At 43.1% G+C, this 20,503-nt stretch overlaps 2 protein-coding genes across 4 annotated transcripts; one reads left to right on the top strand and one right to left on the bottom strand.

Moving 5' to 3' along the window:
* Positions 1 to 234: 234 nt before the first annotated feature.
* Positions 235 to 7,189, bottom strand: LOC106858624 (ras-related protein Rab-18-B-like). Its single transcript, XM_014885391.2, has 7 exons — positions 7,085 to 7,189; positions 6,959 to 7,014; positions 6,451 to 6,512; positions 4,302 to 4,374; positions 3,239 to 3,354; positions 2,279 to 2,345; positions 235 to 1,459 (listed from the first exon to the last, which is right to left on the bottom strand). The coding sequence occupies exons 1-7, from the start codon at positions 7,162 to 7,164 to the stop codon at positions 1,284 to 1,286; spliced, it is 630 nt and encodes a 209-aa protein (XP_014740877.2). The 5' UTR covers positions 7,165 to 7,189; the 3' UTR covers positions 235 to 1,283.
* Positions 7,190 to 7,211: 22 nt separating this feature from the next.
* Positions 7,212 to 19,924, top strand: DUSP3 (dual specificity phosphatase 3). 3 transcript variants are annotated; one of them, XM_088179536.1, is made up of 4 exons: positions 7,232 to 7,413; positions 10,491 to 10,659; positions 12,810 to 13,036; positions 18,699 to 19,924. In XM_088179536.1, exons 2-4 carry the CDS (start codon positions 10,625 to 10,627, stop codon positions 18,902 to 18,904), a joined length of 468 nt encoding a protein of 155 aa, XP_088035662.1. In that variant the 5' UTR covers positions 7,232 to 7,413; positions 10,491 to 10,624; the 3' UTR covers positions 18,905 to 19,924. The 3 variants fall into 3 exon arrangements, with proteins under 3 accessions (XP_014740948.1, XP_088035662.1, XP_088035663.1); XM_088179537.1 differs by lacking the exon at positions 7,232 to 7,413 and adding an exon at positions 7,867 to 7,944; XM_014885462.2 differs by lacking the exon at positions 10,491 to 10,659 and having other exon boundaries at positions 7,212 to 7,413.
* The last annotated feature ends 579 nt before the right edge of the window (positions 19,925 to 20,503 follow it).

The raw sequence follows: 20,503 nt of genomic DNA, 5'->3' as shown, positions 1-20,503 counted from the left end.
ATGTGCCAGCACAGCCACCAAAAGGGATTTGGCTTCTTAGAGAGGCAATTTGGGACAGATGTACCTTGATCCTATGAAAAACCGAGTGAAATATTTTAAAAACTATTCCAGTAAGAGCATTTCAAACTAAGTTATTTTATGAAAATAATAAATGGCCAGATTGATCTCACCCTAGGTCGGTATTACAAACAGATCTTTATAGTCTGCAAGACAAACATATTTAGGTGATTCAGATTTAAGTTAAAAAGTTAAGGGTCAGAATTTATTTAAAGCAAGGTTGCTATAATAACATCTTAAAATATTTTGAATGACCAGCAGTAAAAAAAGCTATGTTTGCTTTATGATCTAACAGTAGAAATCTGCATTAACAGAAACAAGGCACAAGTTACATACAATGTACACCTTAAATTTTCAGTTATTTTAATGTAAGCTAACAAAATACAGTATTGCTATTAAAAGTGTAAAAGACAAAAAGGTAACTTCATCGTGGGATTGGTGACAGACAGACTCATCCTCGTGGAAAGCCCCAAAGGCAGCACATTTTCTATGAAATTGAAAATGAAATTTATCACCATGGCTGAGGGTTTGCAGAGAACCACAGCGACTGCAAAACCACAGCCATGGTGTGAGGCAGCCCAAAATGAGGAGTGCATTTCATCCCTGATGCTCAGTGCAAAGAGAACAGCACAGGGGCAGCTGCAGGGGTACAGGGGGGGTTTTCCTGACAAGTGTTAAAAGGTGCATCCTCTTCCTGGAACCCTAAAATTAACCAGGAACTCAGTTTACTGTCTGGGGACATGGAGCAATTTTGACTTTTTAAAAGCATCCAAAACCAGGAAACTGCCCACAGCTCAGGGTAACTCCTGGTCAGTAACTGCATTCAGGTAACTTGGGTGTCTAAAAGCCTCCCATGCCTTGCCAGGGAAGAGAAGCTTCTCAATAATATTCCAGAATATCACCTTATTTGTGCCAAGGCAGGAATTCCAGCAGAAGTCCATGTTGAATGTCACACAGCAAGAGCACAATACTCTAAGCAGCACTGTGATTTAATAGTGAAAAATCTGAGAGCTACCAGAAAAATATCTGCAGACAGCAGCTGTGCAAAAGGGAAGGAGACACTGGTTTTTGTTAATAATAAAAATGTACTTTGCTAATGAGTTTGTGTTTTGGATCTGCACAACTGATGCACATCAAACATGGCACAGATTGGTGCTTGGAATCCCAGCCCCACCCCTTTTGTTTTTCATGTCCCCTCCAGTCAGGCAGAGCAGCCACCTGCACATTTAAACGAGTGCACAGGAGGCACCACATAACCCTTTCCTCTGCTGTGCTGAAGATTCCATGAGCTGGACTCCCTTCTTCCCTGTGCTCTCATCCCCAAGACCTGGAGTCTGCAGGATCTTTATGACCAGTTCCTCAAAGGCATATTGCACTCCATCCTGTGTCTTGGCACTGGTCTCTGGAGGAAGAGGAAAGATTATCTTATTTGCAGGAAGTATATTCCACTTAATAAAAGTTTATTTTGGGACCAGAGAAAAGATGGGAGTTTTTTAATGAGTGAACCTCCTCTCCATTCTCTCTTAAAGGTACACTTAAGTTGAATAGGACAAACAGAAATACATCCCAGTCTGAAGTATCACATTTTTCCACCTAGAAAGAAATCCACAGTCCCCCATTTTCTCCATAATGGAGAAAAAGAAATTGTTCTCAGGTTGTGACAGTAAATCTAGAAGACAGTTATTCCACAACAAAGCTGAGAAACAAAGAATAAAGAGGGCATTGCATATTGTCCCCTATGTGTTTCAGTTTCTCCTAGAAATCTTTTCAAGATTTCTCTTGAAACTCAGTTTGTTCCCCACCTTTATATCTTCATATTGTACATTTTATTGTTGCTCTAAGAATATTGTCTTTTATGTAGCTGCAACAGAAACCTGGAAATGAAAGATCAGCCAAGGTCCTTGCAGACATCAGTAAGGAGGAAAATTTCAGTCTTCTGGGCTCTGAATTAAAAAATCCTGCTAGCTTCAAGAGAATATAAAATTCATGCCTGTACAGTATAGCAGTAAATCTGTTTCAGAGAAAAGTGCTTCTAGTTGCAGTCAGTGCAGAAGCTCAAACCTTCATCCCTGCCTATGAATTCCAGCAAAAGGAACCCATATTGATTAAGTATTAAAAAAAAGCTAGCAACGCATCAACCTGAAATACAATTGTACATTCATGCTAGGCAATACCAAAATAAACATTTGATTACAGAGGTTTCTGTCCCAGAGGTGCATACCTATAAAAAGCAGGGAGTGTTTCCTAGCAAGCTGGAGCCCTTCATTCCTCTCCACTTCTCGATCAGGCTGCAGAGACAAATGAAGAACATGACTGAAATAAGCTACACTTGCCACTTCAAAAAAGCACCCAGAAAAGCACCACTGCAGAAATGAAGTTTTGTTGAAAGGAAGAAATGTCTGCAATATGTATAAATCAACTGGATTTTCCCACTCCATAGCTCACTGCCAGGGCTCAAGCTGAACAGCAGCAACATCAAACCACAGAATGTCCTGAGCTGGAAGGGACCCACCAGGATCATCCAAGTCCAACACCAGGTGCCAAATCAGCAGGAAAGGAATGGAGCTGTGTTCTGAATCAACCAGAGGCAAGATCCATGCCAGAAAGGCCCAGCAGTCAAGTCCAAAAGGCTCACAAAGGTTCTGAAACTGAGCACACTGGGAGGGGCAGAGGAGAACCCAGCTCAGGAGAGCCACGCTGGAAATCTCTTGTTGCAAGGCAAGAGCAAGAACCTCACTGTGCAAGAGGCATCCAGATGTGTCAGAGCAGCCCAGAAACAAAAGCATGGAGTGCCCCTCAGAGCCACAGGGATGGCCCCTGCAGCCATGCCCAGAGCTGAGCTCCCCTTCCCCACCACCTGTCAGAGCCTGGTCACAAAGAAAGCAGCAGTTTTTCCTTTACCTGTGCTGCAGGTAAGTTCAGTGTTAGCAGTTTTTGGGCAGACCTTTGCACCATCTTAATGGAATCTCATCAATATCATCTCTCCAGGAAAGCTTCCATTAAAATCTTTAACAATATCTGCTTCTAAAATGACAGAAGTGGAGCCTTCCCAACTCAGCTGCAGAGTAAATGACCTCCTGACACAACAGTTGTGTTACTCACAGCACTTACCTCACCTTTACACATTGTGGTGAATAAATAATCCAGGGAAAAATGTAAAAGGATGCATCCCCAAACTGACCTTATCGATTTTATTGCCAACCAGCATCTTCACAGTGTTGCTGCTGGTGTACATTTCCAGCTCCTTCAGCCACCCTCCCAGTCCTGTGAAAGTCTCTTTTCTTGTAACATCATACACTGAGAACAGAGGAAAAGGAGCTTTACAGCTGTACAGTCTTGGACAATGTTTCCTTCATTGTGACAGAACTTAGTCCACACTTCCTAACTACAGCCTGGAAAAAAATAAAAGGTTCTAGGGAACTACAGAAAGAGGCACCAAGCACACACTCCTGCCAGAGCTGGAACACACCAGGCTGTGCTCACCCAAAGTCACTTGGGGATTACAGAACACAAGCACCTCTGTGAGTGAAAAATCAGATTTACCAACAGAAATATTCTACCTGTTGGTAGAGCTAAACTGGGCCACACAGAATATTTTAATATAGGGATTTTGTCACCTAATTTTATGTGTAAGTACATGCACACATTGCTGCTAAAAACATGGACTGAGTTAAAAGCAACTTTTGGGCACTGGTAACTTAATAACTGTATTTACATAAATCACTACAGTTTAAAGATCAGATAAAGAATACTTTGTACACCAAAGTTAAGGTTAGCCTTCACAAACCCTGAAATTAAAAATGCCTTTGTTTTCTAATTGCTGTTGTCACGCAGGAAGGGCTCAGCCATCCATTGTCCGTGTACAAACCTCAAATCTTACCATAATCACAACAACCAAATCCATAGTTTCTGGGAAAAAAAGAAGTAAAACATCATGGGGAAAAGAACACAGCACAACCCCTGATTAGCCTTATTACCAGAAAACCACCCAAGTAATAACTACAAGGCTAATAATTTATTATAATAAGATGTTAGCTTGCAGCATGACATCTCTTTTTAATTTAAAATTCTTTGAAGCAGCAGCATTTCCTGCCAGTGGTTTAGCTAATGAGCAGTAATGTTGTAAAAACCATAATTATTCCTCTGATTATCTTGGATAACCTCCTTTTGCCAGGACATGCACATTTAGGAGAAATAAAGACCACAATTCCTGAAATCATGCTTTTCTTCCATTGATTTCATACCTAAAACAACTCCTTGAGCTGCTCGGTAGTAACTGGGGGTCAGTGCTCTGAAACGCTCCTGTCCTGCTGTGTCCTACACAGGGAGGGGAAAAACCCCAAACACATATCATCAAATACATTCAGAACAAAAAAAAAAAAGTATTTTAAACTAAACAAGATGAGCAAATTTAAAATTTTCCTGAGCAGTAAGGACACATGAAACATTATGATGTGAGAATGAGGAAAGCAGGCAGAAAACAGCAGCAGCAAATGGTGAAGGAGTGGGAGAAAAGCAGGAAGAGGACTTGACTGGAAGTAAAAAGGATAAACAGACACCTGTAACATGAGAGAGACAACAGGAAAGTAAAAAAGACTCAAGAGAAATACAGAAAAGGCAAGCAGCCACAGAGATGGGTTTAAAACCAGCTGAGCTGAATGAGATGAGGAATAACTGATTTTCTGCAGGGAGACAAGAGAGGCTCCAGACATCTCCCTCTGCTCCTTTGCCACAAGACAAACCTAGTTAGAAAGAACTACTTCAAGGCTGCTACAAGCCTAAGTAGGTAAGAAATTAAAAATCAGTAGTTTCATTCAGTTATTACTGCAGTATTCTCACTTAAACTCATGAATAAGGAAGAAAAGCGAGGTACTAAGTCCAATATAAGACCCTCAAAACAAACAGTAAGGAGGAAACAAATCACACAAATGTTATTTTTTTAAAAATTTATTTCCTTTCATGTACAGCTTACAATTGACAGACTAACAGCTATATTGTAATTAATTTATTCTTTGTTAAAAAAAAAGGAAACTAAAATTGGGAATATACTTACCTAATCTGATTCATTGTTAACTAGGGAGATTGTACTTTAGTCCCAATTACTTAATTAGTAATAGCATTTTCCTTCTCAAATACCTATGACCACACACATAAAATCTCTCTTTCCTAAGGCTCTTTCATTCCACTTAGAAGAATTAAATGTTTGTTTTATATTACAAAAAATCCTGATCACACAGCTGCAATCAGATCTCAGTCTGCAGATGCTGAAAATACAGCATCACTAAGTTCAGGACAAATATTTGAGTTTCCCAGTAAGTCTGAATCAACATTTAAATAGTTCAAGAAGAAGTTCGTGGGGGGTTTTGGCATGATTTAAACCAGAATAAAGCATCACACCGAGTTGTTCCACAGCCCCTAGAGGCAATGAGCCGGCTCATGACCCACAGCATCATTTTTCTCTGTTTACTCATGGATGTGCCCCTGGCTCCTGCAGGCACGGCACGCCCACCTCTCTATGCCAACACCCTGAACACTTCACAGAGCTCGAGAAACTGCAGAAAATAGCAGGAAAAGCTCTCCCAGAACTGCAGGAAGTGCCAAACCTTGACTAAGGAAGCCTTTAGAATGGTTTTTGTTTGTCTGCAAGTACTGTACTGTGAAAAACAAAGTTCACTTTCCTGGTAGATTTTAAAAGGTTTAATAAAACACAATAAGAGACAAACAATAAAGCAAAAGGTTATACGGGTGCTTGGCCTTCAGCCAAGAGCAGCCCTGCTGGTTTGGAGACACCCCTTAAATTCATCAGCCCACTGCACATTCACAGACCTGTCATACATTTTCAAACTTTTCTAGAAACTATTTTCCATATTCCAGAAACTGTTTTGCGTGGCCACTCCTTGAATGTGCCTTTTTAGAGCATGTGTGTTTCTTGGTTGTGGTTTTAATTTATTTTTCTTATCAGTCTTAATTTGGGCTGTGGTTTTTAATTTTTACAGACAGTCAGTGCTGGTAGCTGGTGTATCAGTAGCAGGTGTCTTTATTGGGTGTTAGCCAAGCAAGGCAGTTCACTTACCACAAAGACACTTCATCAGCCTATGTTACTCCTAAAGAAAACTGTATCTTAAAAACCATTTCAACAGCACACCTTTAGTATCCACCCTAATATTTGTGAAAAGCCAATACCATAATCTGTATTTGTAAACAGTACGATCAAGATACTCATTCTACAGGCACTGCAGCCTAAGGATACAATCTCAACACGCAGAAGACTTCAGCAAAGAGAAACGAGGAGCAGGAAGGAAGAGAGGGAGAAAAAACCACAAAAAGGAGCTCTGGAAGCTGGTACATCTCAAATGTATCAGCACATCCCCATCTGCCTGGAACAAGACCTACCCATATGGCCAGCTGTACTGCACGGCCCTCCACCACCATCTTCTTCACTTTAAAATCAATACCTAAGATGTAAGCAGGGGAAACCCGTCAGAAGGAATTGTGGAATGGATCTGCCCTGGCAGCCGCTCCCTGCAGCCCCCGCGTCCGCACATTCCGGCTGCGCACTCCATAAAGAGCAGCCCCAAAAAGAGCAAGCCCAAAAAGAGCAGCCCCAAAAAGAGGAAGCCCAAAAAGAGCAAGCCCAAAAAGAGCAGCCCCAAAAAGAGCAAGCCCAAAAAGAGCAAGCCCAAAAAGAGCAGCCCCTAAAAGAGCAGCCCCAAAAAGAGGAAGCCCAAAAAGAGCAGCCCCAAAAAGAGCAAGCCCAAAAAGAGCAAGCCCAAAAAGAGCAGCCCCTAAAAGAGCAGCCCCAAAAAGAGGAAGCCCAAAAAGAGCAGCCCCAAAAAGAGCAGCCCCAAAAAGAGCAGGCCCAAAAAGAGCAGCCCCAGCCCCGGGCAGGCTCCGGGCTCACCGACGGTGGGTTTGAGGCGCGGCTCAAAGGCGCCGTCCGTGACTCTCCGCAGGAGGCTGTGGGGACACAAACCGCGGGCTCAGCCCGGGGCTGCGCTCGGGGCCCCCGCGCGGGCCGCGCCAGCACCTGGACTTGCCCACGGCGCTGTCTCCGACCAGCAGCAGCTTCAGCGTGAGGGCCGCGGGCTCCGTCCCGCCGGGCCCCATCCCGCCCGCTCCTCTCGGCGCCCCGGGCCCGGCAGCCGGCGCGGCCCCGCCTCTGAGGGCGGGACGGGAGCGGGCCGGGCCGGAGCCGCTGCTCCAAGGGCTGCTGGCTGACGGCGGAGGCTCGGCCATGGGCGATTACCAGATCTCGGTGGAGGAGCTCAACGACCTCCTGTCTAATGAGAGCGGCTGCTACAGCCTGCCCAGCGCGCACAGCAACGAGGTGGTGCCGCGCATCCACGTGGGGAACGCGTGAGTGAGCGCGCCGGAGCGGGGCCGGGCGGGGGCTCGGAGCGGGCCTGGGCCGGGCCGGGCTGGGCTGGGCTGGGCTGGACTGGGCTGGGATGGGCTGGGTGCGGTGTCCGGAGGGGCTGGGCTGGGCTGGCCTGGGCTGGGCGGGTGCGGTGTCTGGAGGGGCTGGGCTGGGATGGGCCGGGCGGGTGCGGTGTCCAGCGGGCAGAGGGGGCCGGGCTGGGCCGGGCCGGGTGTGGTGTCCGGAGGGGCCGGGCCGGGTTCGGTGTCCGGAGGGGCCCGGTTGGGTTCGGTGTCTGGAGGGGCCGGGCCGGGTTCGGTGTCCGGCGGGGCCGGGTTGGGCCGGGTTCGGTGTCCGGCGGGGCCGGGTTGGGTTGGGTTGGGTTCGGTGTCCGGAGGGGCCGGGTTTGGCCGGGCCGGGTTCGGTGTCCGGAGGGGCCGGGCCGGGTTCGGTGTCCGGAGGGGCCGGGCCGGGTTCGGTGTCCGGAGGCGCTGGGCGGTCACCGAGCAGCTGCCGGTGCTTGGAGCCGGGTACATTGACGCTGCAGGGCGGGATCTGCTGCATCTCCGCGGGGTTCATTTTCTGCACCACGTCGTTATTTCAGTTATCTGTTCCAGTCCTATCCTGATTTTCTTCCTCCTTTTTTGTCCACCTTTGTACACTTTTTCCCAGTGAAACTGGGTATTTTTATTTTTTTTTTTTTTTTAATATACACGTGTAGTATACTGGATCCCTGTTCCTATTTTAGGCTTACACCTCATAAAGAAATACAGGTCGAGATCATATGTTGTCATTAATTTTCTCCAAAGCCAAACCAAATTATATTTGTTGCTTCCAGGTGGTGCAGGACATGCACATCTAGAGATGGGGCTGAAATCATTCAGGAGTGTCTGACAGCCGCCATCTCCTTCATATCTGGAGCAGTTACCTGGAAAAAATTAAGTCATAGCTTGCAAGCTGATTTGCACAGTAAACATATAAATATAAAGCTATAAATATATAAATAACTTTGAAGGTAGTTAGCTACTACAGAGTCGTTTTCATTGTTCAGTAATTAATTTTAATTACAGAGATTTTAATATATTCAAATGCAAGGGTGTCTAGGAACAGATAATGCATGTATAAGTTGCACAATGGAAAATCTCTGTCTAGTGGAAATCTTGACCATTGAGAAGGACTTTTTATGTAATAAGTGACAAACAAAAATATCTGAAGCACCAGTGCAGTTTGTAGCATAGGAAGAGTTCAGCTGCTAGTTGGACAAACAGAAGACATGCAGTTATATTGTCAGTGTTTTTAAAAGAATGCTGAAATTTTTTTTAATAATTCCTTTTTTTAAAGGAAAAATTGTGGAGGGCAGCAGTAAGAAATAACTTGGTGGCTGAAAAAACTATTTCACAATTGGAACAGATAATGACTTAATTTGTCAAGACTTTAAAGGGGCAATAATATCTTTGAAGCATCCACAGAGAGTTAAGTAATGCTGAGGTTTAGTTGAATAGATGGATTTCCTTTAAGATTTGGTCACTGCATGGTGAACTTTGATATTCTCAAACTGGAAATATTAATTCTTAAGAGGATTTTTTGTATCAAGTGGAGTTGTGGTGTATCCTGCATTGGAAGCAGCATTTGCAATATTAATCATTCTGAAACAATATGAATCTCAAACATCATTTTGAGCTTCATGTCCTGCTTTTGTATTGCTGTGTGCAATATAGGGTCACATTATGAATAACAAGCAACAGAGATTTTATAGCAATAAATATTCACAGAGCAGCCAGAGTAGGGGGATTGGAATGCCAATACATGATATAAAATTAATAGAATTTGAACAAGAACTCGCAGGAAAACATTCAAACCTCTGAGGGAGACTCAGAAACTTCTGTTGGTTACCTTTTAGGATATTTTGCACAGTGGTGCTGCTGTAACTCATCTTTAGATAAAAATGACAGCATGGAAACGCTCAGGCTGATGAGATTAAATTGTCATAGTGTAGAATAACAGTTTATCTGTCAAGTGACCTCAAGCTGCAGGCAGAACCAAAGTAATGGATCTTCCAGGCAACACATGAAAGTCAAAATTAATGAAAATGCAGAGATAAAATATTTTGAAAATCATGGGTTTCCAGATTACCATAGGCAATTCTGACTTCTCAAGAAGATTTGACAATATTTGTGAAGACAAGAGTGAAAATGTAATAAAACCCCAATAATTATATAGGGGATAGACCAGCACAATTATATATTTTTCAAACAATAACAAAATAACAATTTGTGATGCACTGGAAGTGCACATTATTTTGTGTTTTTGTATAAGTGGAGATGTGTTTCAATGTAACATTTAATCTGACCAGAAGGGTTGGACAGAATTCATTTTTATCAGGGTTGAAGATGACATAAAAATGGGGCCAGGAGGGAGCAGTCAGCACACTGGAGGGTGGAAGGCTTTTATGCAGAGCATCCATTCTTGTGAAAATCAGTGTTTTGCCTGAAAATGAGCAGGCTTAGATTTCTGGGCTGTGTCTGAGGAAATTTGTTTGTGGGGTTTTTCCCAGATGAAACCTATAACGATTCTGGCCATGTCTCCAGACATGTATTTGGTAAAAATATTCTGGTTTTGAATGCCCAATCTTTCTTTTTCTGTCTGCTTTAATGTATGTGGATAATTCATGAAGCAATTCTTTGTTCTTAATGTGCTATAAGTGCAGGTATGTTGTAAGGAGTATGGAGGGCATTCTCCCAAAATTAATATTAAATTTAGTGACTGTAAGGGAAGTGTTGGTAAGGAAACAATTATTTTGCATGGACAGGACAGTGCAAGTTAAAATGTATTAATAGGTTGGCATTTTTTGCCATTAAAAATTTGCTTTATTTGCTTATAATTCCTTATGCAAATAGTTCATAGCCTCGTGTAATCCTTAATTGCTGATGAATGGTTCTCCAAAACCTTTTTTTATGGCTGTTAAAATAATTCATCTCTGTTTAAAAGAAGCACTTCTCACTGATGTTGCTGACAGAATGAGGAACTGTAAATCTCCCATATTGAGAATGGACAAGATTCTGTGGTTTTTTTTCAGGAACCAGATGAAGCTGATGTTAGCATCTCCCTGCTATTTGAAGGAGCTAGCATTTCAACATCCAACATGATGCAGCTGGAATGAAATGTTAAGGATGAGAGATATCCAAGGACTGTTTGGAAAGGGAGAAACAAATGGCATACAAATTCTCTTTTTCACCTCCAGCTGTGTAAGAAAATCGTCTGTAAAATCTGCAGAAATCATTCACTGGGAATGAGTTTGCCTCCAGGGAAGCCAGTCTGTTTCCAGATTCAACCATGATTTCAGGATGGGAGTTCCTCTTGATGCTGAACAGTCAGATATATGCTGATTTATATAACATTAATTAATCCATATTCTCACCCTCCATAGTGTAGGAACTCACTGCTGAATTAACCCTTTTTGGTTTGGCCTTGCTCTGTAGATTTTTGTGTTGAAAGCAGAATTCTCCAGATACTGAAACTTCTCCCCTGGCACAGATGATGTCCTGCCAGATGGAAAATCTGTCAGCATTTGTTTGGGTAATAAAGTCTTACAAATATTTGGTTCATTGCCATAGTTGCTTGGCACAGGCAGCAGGAAATGTAGAAGCTTCAGTCATGCTCAGGTCTTCATCTGCTTACATTAGAATTTAAGGGATGTGCAGTCGTCAGGAAGAAAGAATTCTCAAGATGTTCATGGCCTTGAATTACATCAAAATTGTGAGTGAATGGACTCAGAGATGCATATAGATGTAAACCAACTAATTTGGGTGTTTATTTTTTCAATTACCCAAGTGTCCAGGCAAAAGCCCTGGATGCATTGCCATCTCACAGAAACTTACCCAAAATGATACTGCACAAATGCTTATCTGGAGTTCAGCTTCATACTAAGACTGCTTGTATTTGCAATTTATGAGTTGAGCTGTAGGGAGTTTTTCAAAAATATTTTTGTTTCCAGTTAGACTCATACTGAAAGCTGCTTTTAAAAACAATCTGTCTAGGCTACCTCTTTCCACAAAGTGTGCAGGAACTGAGTTATCCTTCAGCTAAAGCTTTCTGTCACATTCTGCTAATGCTGACCAGTGGGGCTTATATTTTACTAGGAGATCACATAGTGTGATAAAACATGGGGTTTTTTTTCCTTCCCAGGAAAGTGAGGCAAATATTGCAATGACATATGGAAATAATCAGACTGAGAATGAAAAGTAGAGGGTTTATGGCAGAAAGGAGTCAATGCTCTCCTGTTATTAATTAATGGTTAGCTCCTCTTACTATAGATTGCATTGCAGGGCACAAGCAGAGATTTGTGCCTGGTCAGTTGTGTTACTCAGCAGGTGAGTTGTTTGCCATTGTACATCCTGGAGCTTTTAGCAAAGCTTATGGCATTATTACTGGATCTAATTAATTGTCATCATCAAGCCTGAAAGGTGTGATTATGATGTAGCATCCAGCTCAGTGTTCACTAACAGGGTAGGTCACTGAATATGGATGCTGGTGGTTTTGCTACAATTATTGGAAAAACTGAGGAGTTGGAAAGGACTTAGCTGACCTACAAGTACTGAGTTTTTTCCTAAGCACTTTAGCAACTTAAACATCACTCATCTGGATTCTTCCACATTCAGATACTGATTTCAGCTAGGACACTGACAATTGTAACACCTTTGATGGGAACACTGAGTCTCAAAGACTGAGTGAGATCTCTGTGTTTCTGGATAGCCTTGACAGATCTTTCCACGACTTCAAAGGTGTTGAATAGAACAGGGTATAGGACTGTACCTCTTAGTAGCCCTCAGATGAGTCTTTTGAAGATGCAGTAACATTTACTCAGTTATTTCTTCCTGTGGCCTGTTAAGAAGTCAGTGCTGTTTCACAGTGCTTAAAATTGCCCCCTGTAATGTCACTTTGTCTGGACTGCCTGCTAAAGTAGCAAATGCTGCTTATCAAGTTCTGCAACACTGGTACCTGACAATAAAGGCTTTTTATAGCTGTTTTTAAAATTCTTTTATGTGGATAACAGCTAATCTTAGAAGTTAATGTGTTATCATCTCCAGTATTTTCCTACTTTGGTCAGAATTTTGTGTTGAGAAAGTTACAATTTAATGGCACAGTAGGATCTGGTAGATGCAGATTCACTTCCATGTGTGCTTTCCTCAGTTGTCAGCCAGGAAAGCTCTCATACACAAGTAGTGACCATGGCTCTGAGTATTTCTGTGTATTTATAACCTGTAGTAATTCACTTTTGGGCACAGTGTATTTGGCATCTATTAGCAGAAAAATCCAAGGGTTTGGTTATCAGTACCTAAATACTGAGATGAGTCACCAAATTCTAATCATTTTCTTGGCACTTTCTGTCGTGCAGGTTCATAGCCAAGAACATAATGAGGCTGCAGCGCCTGGGGATAACCCATGTTCTGAATGCAGCAGAGGGGAAATCATTCATGCATGTGAACACTAATGCAGAGTTCTATGAAGGCACAGGCATCAGATACCATGGCATTAAAGCCAACGACACACAGGAATTTAACCTCAGTCGCTATTTTGAGGAGGCAGCTGATTTTATTGACAAAGCCCTTTCCCAGAAGGATGGTAAGGCAAACTGAAATACCTTTCTACCATGTTTTCTGTGCACTGCATATGTTTCTTAGCAATTTGCTGTTTCAAATGGTTCTTTGCTCACATTATCAACAGAACAACTAAGTGAAAAATGCAAATAAAGGCTCTGAATCAAAGAATACACAGTATTCTGTGCACAAGAATACACAGTAAGACAGCTTAGGCTTGTGTTTATTCGTGTAGGTCTCCAGTACATGGCAAAGGGAAGTGTGGCACTGCAGGGGGGACTTTGAAATGGGAAATAGCTGCTGCAGCTTATTATAGTTTCTTTCTGGGAAGAGATGTTTATTTTTCCTTAGAAGTGTTAAATCACATTAAAAATATTTTTTAAAAATAAGTTAAGAGTCTAAAAGTTGCTTAAGGACATTAGAAATTACAATTTGAAGGCAGAAGTAATACAAGTAGTACAAGTGCTGCAGAGTAGTTACATTACCTGTTACATGGAGTTTTTTCCAAATGTACAGTGAGAATAGAGACTGTCACTTTACAGTTTTTATTACATTAAGTCATTATATAATTTTGTGTGTCGTTTGCCTCTTTATTTCCTTGAATTGCAGGACAGTTGAAGGTTATATTTTCAATGTTGTTTATTGCCACATTTCTCTAGTGTGTTTCCTCAGAGCAGAAATCCTAGGACACAGTGCAGTGGGACAGATGGTGTTTGTGTTGTCTATTTCAACATTCCAGTTATTTCTACACGTGTTTAATTTCTTTCTTGCTTCGTGACTGAGCATTGAATAGCAGGAATGAGAACTCCCACAATTCTAGAAGTTCTTTCTCTGAAATGGGCAAAGGGGTGCTGGAGCTGTGATGTGGGTTTTGACAGATGGAAATAAATTCTACATCCAGTTTGGTGGAGTATGGAAAATTCTAAAAATTAAATGCAGCTCTTGCAGTTGGCATTGTGGCTCACTGAAACAGGCTGCAAGAGGAGAGAAGGGACTGCTGTGCCATGACTGTGCCTGCTCAGTTTAATCTCAGGAGTTTCAGGGTCAGTAAATTCTGAGTCAATCTGAATTTGCAGCAGTTCCATTTGCTATTGGCTGATTCTTTCCGTCTTAGTTGCCTACCACGCCCACCACTGTTTGTTTTAATGTGGTAAACAAAGAGGAATTTTGGAGCTGGGTGATGTTGCAGCCAGTTTTAAGATTAATTGGCAACTGCAAATTGTTAGTTTTGTTTGACATGGAAATGTAGAGTGGAAGAGAAGAGAAGAGAAGAGAAGAGAAGAGAAGAGAAGAGAAGAGAAGAGAAGAGAAGAGAAGAGAAGAGAAGAGAAGAGAAGAGAAGAGAAGAGAAGAGAAGAGAAGAGAAGAGAAGAGAAGAGAAGAGAAGAGAAGAGAAGAGAAGAGAAGAGTATTCTCCTTCAATTTCATTTTAGTATTGCAGTGCAGGAAGTTCAGGAAGGCAGGTCTGGTATCCTGCAGGTCTGGAAGGCAGCCCTTCAGACACTGGCTAGAAACCTTTTTGCTTCTGACCATTTTCTGAAAAGTCAATTCTCTTCCATGTCTATAATCAAGAATCTCTAAATTTTGCTAATTTATGACTACAGGCTCTCAAGAAACGTTGAGAACTAATTGTTTTAGCTCTTCTACCATGCTAGTGATTTGCCTTGAGCTGAGAAGCCTTTGCTGTTTAGGGCAAATGTGGCAGCAGGATTTCTGTTGGTGTGATTCAAAGCAAGCTGTGGTTATGATAAGAGTGTGTGTATGCTTCAGCTGTTTTCTTGTCTCAGAAGAAAATTTACTCTGGAGAGTAGACTGGGGCCACATGTCCCACTGTATTTGGGAAGGAGAAAATTTCTGTTTCTGAAAAAGCACGTCAAGGAGGAAGAAACAATAAAATCAGGTTCGATTTCTCAAAGGGAGCAGTTTTTTATTTTTTAATTCCTCGCTGTAGGATTTGCCCATGTGGTGGGTTAACCTTGGCTGGATCCCAGGTGCCCACCAAGCAGTGCCAGCACATTCCCTCCTCAGCTGGAGAGGGGAAAAAAATCAAACAAAAGGCTCCTGGGTCAAGATAAGGACAGGGAGATCACTCAGCAATTGCCATCGCAGGCAAAAGAGACTCATCTTGGGGAAGTTGATTTCACTTAACACCAGTCAAATCAGAGTAGGGGAATGAATAACAAGACCAAACCTTAAAAGAATTTCCCTCTTCCCCTCCTTTCTTTCCATGTTCAGCTTCATTCCCTGTTTTTCTCTGCCTCCTCATGCCAAGCAGCACAAGGGGACAGGGAATGGGGATTGCAGTCAGTTCATCACACGTTTTTGCTGCTCTTTCCTCTTCATTCTGCTCCCATCTCACCCACAGGAGACATCCAAGAACTTCTGCAGTGTGAGGCCTCCCCAGAGGCTGCAGCTTTGCCTGCCCCAGCATGGATCCCTTCTTTCATGGGGCACGCTCCTCCAGGAGCAGTTTGCTCTTCCACAGGTTCCCAACTCCTGCCTGAAAACCTGTTCCAGCATGTGCTGCTCTATCCATGGAGCCACAGGTCCTGCCAGGACCCTGCTCCAGTGCAGCCTTCCCGTGGGGTCATGGCCTCCTCTGGCACTGTCCTCATGTCCCCTGGGGTCCCCCATGGGCTCAGGGGGTGTCTGCTCTGCTCAGGACCTGCATGGATTGCAGGGGGACAGCCTGTCTCACTATGGTCTTCCCCACAGGCTGCAGGGGAATCCTCTCCTGGGTTACCTGTCTGGAATACCTTCTCCTCTTCTCTCTTCACTGACCTGGGGTCTGCAGAGCTTTTTTCACACATTCTCATTCCTCTCATTCACCTGCTGTTGTGCAGCAGATTTTTTCCCCTTCTTTAATATGTGACCCCAGAGGTGCTATCACCATCACCGTTGGCTTTGGTTTGTGCTTCTTGGATCCAGCTGGCTCTGGCTCCTTTGGATATTGGGGAAGCCTCTGGCATCTTCTCACAGAAGGCACCCCTGTGCCCCCCTCCCCCACCAAAATATTGCCATGCAAACTCAGTACAACCCATCTAATATGTGGAATGAGTTCCCTAATCAATCAGCTGGAAGCATTTCATTGGTGCTGGCAAACATCATGGTTAGATATTTCTGCCTCTTGTCTCTGCAGTGTAGGCAGCTTCATCTATTTGAGTGTTAAAGTGGCTTCATAAATAGCCAGGGGAGTGGCCAGGAATGCAGCATGGAGTTAGTGCAGCAGAAGGGCTGGAATCTTTGGAGATGCAGTACATGGCTAACAGCATATTTGTTTTCAGTGTATTTTAAACTTCATTTATTTGTGCTCTTTGATACTGGTCATCTTTATAGGCAAAGCTTGTCAAAACCACCAAAGACTGGAAATCATGCCTTGAAAGGCTCCCTGGAACAGAGGCTGGGCAGAGCTAAAGGAATAAAGTAGGGATTTTTTAAAAAGCCTTCAAAGGATTCACCTTGGGCAGTGCAGGAGCCCAGCCATGGCTACACCCAAGTCACGAGTTCTCACACTTTTATCAGTTTTGGTCCATTCCCACACTGGGGTTCATTGTCCAATCTCAGCTCCAGGTTCTGCAGTCCCATCCTCCCAGATTCTCTCCTCAATTCGCTGCTGTTTGCACTTTTTGGGGCTGAAGCTGCAGTGGTGTCCTTGGTTCTGGGGCTGGAAAAGGATTGTTCTGTGTGCCTGAGCTGGGAGGAAAACTTGTAACACTTTATATGAAATTCAGAGTCACACATCAGTGCAGTACAGAATCTGAAAAATATAAAAGCTAAAACTTAAGCCATCAGAGAAATGCAGTAAATACACATAATTTAATTCTTGTGATATAGTAGCAAATCTGTTTTAGTGAGATTGACATGCAACCTGTTTTTTTTATTTTGCACAATCTTTGGTCACAGACTGTGTAGCTGCTAACAGAGTGAACAGCACCTGTGACAGAGACATGGCACTCTATGATTCATGTGACAGAAAGCACTTTATTATTCTCAGCTTCACCTTAAATACCCATCTTAATATTCCTGGGCAAGCACTTATGATTGGTTGAAAGTTTAGGCTGCTCAGCTCTCTGAGCAACAGCTCCTGCAGCTCAGGCTGGAACTCACTGGGTAAAGTCCCTGTCTGGTTCTGACTCTGTTCTATCACTGTTCCCTGAGTGCTGTCTGGCAGACCAGGCTGCTTCTCCCATGTGTGGCCCAGCCAATGGCCCAGCAATAAGCCAGCCTGTACTGTGACAAGCACCTTTCTTCCAACTCCAGCACGTCTCCTGTAGCATTTGGAATTCACAGTTTCTCAAGCTGTGAAAGGACTAACATGAACACACTTCATACCCTGGTATGTGCTTATAACACCTCGCTGGTTCCTGTCACAGTTATTATGTGGAGGCAGACACTGCTGGTATCACCACCAGCCCTTTATTAGCAAACTCTTCATGCCTTCTTCCACAGACCTCGCTCTTACAGACCTCTCTGGTAGTTTTGTCTCCTTTTCTTATAGGCAGCTTCACACAGTACTGATTCCTTTTCTTATAGGCAGCTGCACATAGCACTGACTCCCTTCCATTCTGCATGACTGACTAAACCCCAGCTGTCCCTTTCCTGGCCACCTAACCCTGACTGTCCCTCACAGAGCATCCCACCATATCTGTCCTTTGCACAGCCACATGTCCCACAAAGCACAGCCAGCAGCCTCCTTCTCTTACTCCAGCAGACTCTGGGTCTCCAGCTCAAACTGCAAGAGCCTGTACCTGGGCCAGCTAAGCCACTCTATATCCCCCAAACTGATAGGGCAGACTCGGGTGTTTTCACTCCTTGGTAATCACTGGTGTTGTGAATGATGTTCTATTTGTCCAATTTATCAGAAAATATTAAATTTAACAGCAATTTTTTAATAGCAGCAATTGTATATAAATTAATACAATCAAAGTATATTAGATACATATATTTAAGTATGTACAAAATCTGGCAGTCAGTAATTTAGTATAATTGAAGTTTGTATAAAGCATAAACAAAAGTGACTGGGGTTACAGGGAGGGGCTCACCCTTCCTCACATCCCAAACAATCAAGCCTAAAATCACACTTATATACTATATGCTAATACATATTAATACAGAATTTTCTGGAAAGCTCCTCCTAGTATCCATTCCTAAAATCTACATCACTATGTTGTGTTGGCATGCTCTACTAGTAGTTAGGGGTCTCTCAAGCTTTTGGGGATCTTATTTCCAAGGAAGGCTCTTTGTCTTCATCAGTGTCTGCTGTGTAACCTTGCAGGGAGTGCAAGTGCAGTCAGCTTGGGGTTATATAACTAAGCAGTGTTCCCACAATAAAAAATATGTTCCCATAATAAAACCTTATTCAACTTCCATGCCTGGAATCATCCCAATTTGGCCCATTCCAAGGTCGAAACTTTTTATTTCTAGATGCTGCTTATCAAACCTACATCCTTCTACTACTCCCCCTTAACATCTGGAGTCTGCTTTGTCTCACCATTTCCTTTGCTTTGTAACAATTATTTTCTATTGATACGAGTACAATATTGCTAATATATTTACAATTCAGTTAGCATGTATCGCATAGGGAAAGATTCCCTCCCGCACTTTCAGCTCGGCTACCCCACAGTTGGCTGTTGCTTCGCGGAGCCAGGCTGCGGCATAACCCGAGCTGTGGTCGTTCTCCCCCGCAGGCCGGGTGTTCGTGCACTGCCGGGAGGGTTACAGCCGCTCGCCCACGCTGGTCATCGCCTACCTCATGCTGCGGCAGCGCATGGACGTGCGGAGCGCGCTCAGCGCCGTGCGCCAGAAACGCGAGATCGGCCCCAACGACGGCTTCCTACGGCAGCTGTGCCAGCTCAACGAGCGCCTGCTCAGAGAGGGAAAGCTCAAGACTTAGAATGCGCCGCTCAAGGATTTCTTATTTTTAAGTTTCTCAAACCTTTAGAGATCCCAAAATTGCAAGCACCAGGCTAAGGCGAAACAGAATTGCTGCTTGTCTAGTGAAAGTGTCCTTCTTGAACTCTGTGGCTGTCTTTCAAGGTGGTACAAAATTGTGTCACTGTTTGGGGCTGTTGCCATAAAGAGATGTTTCTAGAGAGATAACTCCAGTGAGAACAGATGTCTTCACATATATTTCAGACTCCATAGCATATGTGGTTTGCATTGACATTGAATGTGATTCATTTAAACTTTGTCTTTAATCTCACCAAAGCACCAGTTCCTGAAAGCCCCAACACATCTCTTCACTCACTCTTAATAGGAGCTCTGTAATTTCTAAAGCTTCTATTTCATGCACACACGTGCCTAAAGTTTGAATGTAGGAGCTTCAAGGAATGGGAAGCACATAGAGAAATGCACAGATGCATTCACTTGGAAAATGGAGTGCTTGCAGTGTTTTGTGTGGATTTGTGCAATACACAGTGTGATAGTGAAGCCATCCAGAGCCCATGCTTGATGCACACTGTGTTTCCAAGAATAGTTTTTTATCTCTTGCTGTTACAATGGACATGAAATAGTCTGTTATTAAATGCTCTTTTTATTTTGAAATCATGCTAGAAAAAATGTCAAGAGCAAATGCTGAGGGAAGAACTTGAACAAGAAAAAAATAATATTAGTATTTAGAAGTGCTTGTGGTGGATGTATAATTAAGTCCTAAGTGTCCTAATATAATGGCTTTCAAAGCTTGTATGGAATTACAGTGTCCTTATCCCTTCTTTACTATCACTGTTCAGTACCACACATGCAGATCACTTCAGCACAGATGTGCTTCCAGAGCAGTTTGCAGAAGAGCACTCTTGACTTCTTGGATTGTTTGCATGGTATCATTAAACAGAAATGAGCATTGTAATGTTCCACACTGTATAGGAAATATTTATATTCTATTCAAATAAATGATGTTTTGATTGTGTTTACTGCAGATGAAGTGAGTCATTGCAGTGTTGGGAGAGGGAGCTTTGTTTGCACTGTGCCTGGATTAGTGTGTAAATGTGTACGTGGGACTTACAGCACTGTGTTAATACAATTGGAACTGTTGGTTAACCCATCACAAACCAGGGTAACTGTTCCATTCTCACCTGTGCTTTAATGTAGCTCTAGGATGAAAAATCTTAGCACTGTTTTAAACAGGGACACTGTATTAGTAAAACATATGATCCCAGATGAAGTTTTGTCTGCTCAGTTTAGTAATCAGAAATCACAAAGGACATGCAGGCATTGTTTTACTCCTGGTTTTGGGGTTGTGTGGTTTGGAGCTGTGGGAGGGGCAGGCTCTGCATAGCAAGGTAACATTCTTGAAATTAAACTCCAGAGGTGATCATGCTGCTTGAGCTCCAGTCTTATTGTTTCTCCTCCCACAGGATGGAGCTGCCACATCAAGGAGCCTTTTCTCTGTTGTGTCTTTCAAGTGACAGTTGAGGAACACTGCTCATGGTGTTCTGTCACATCTCCTCTGTCAGGCAGTGTCCAGTGCTTGCCTGGATGCTTCAGTAATAATAAG

The sequence above is a fragment of the Sturnus vulgaris genome, chromosome 27, assembly GCF_052056855.1.
Source record: "Sturnus vulgaris isolate bStuVul1 chromosome 27, bStuVul1.hap1, whole genome shotgun sequence".
Lineage (NCBI taxonomy): Eukaryota > Metazoa > Chordata > Aves > Passeriformes > Sturnidae > Sturnus > Sturnus vulgaris.
Note: the sequence above shows the minus strand (reverse complement) of the source record. Positions and strands in the feature narration are given on the sequence as shown.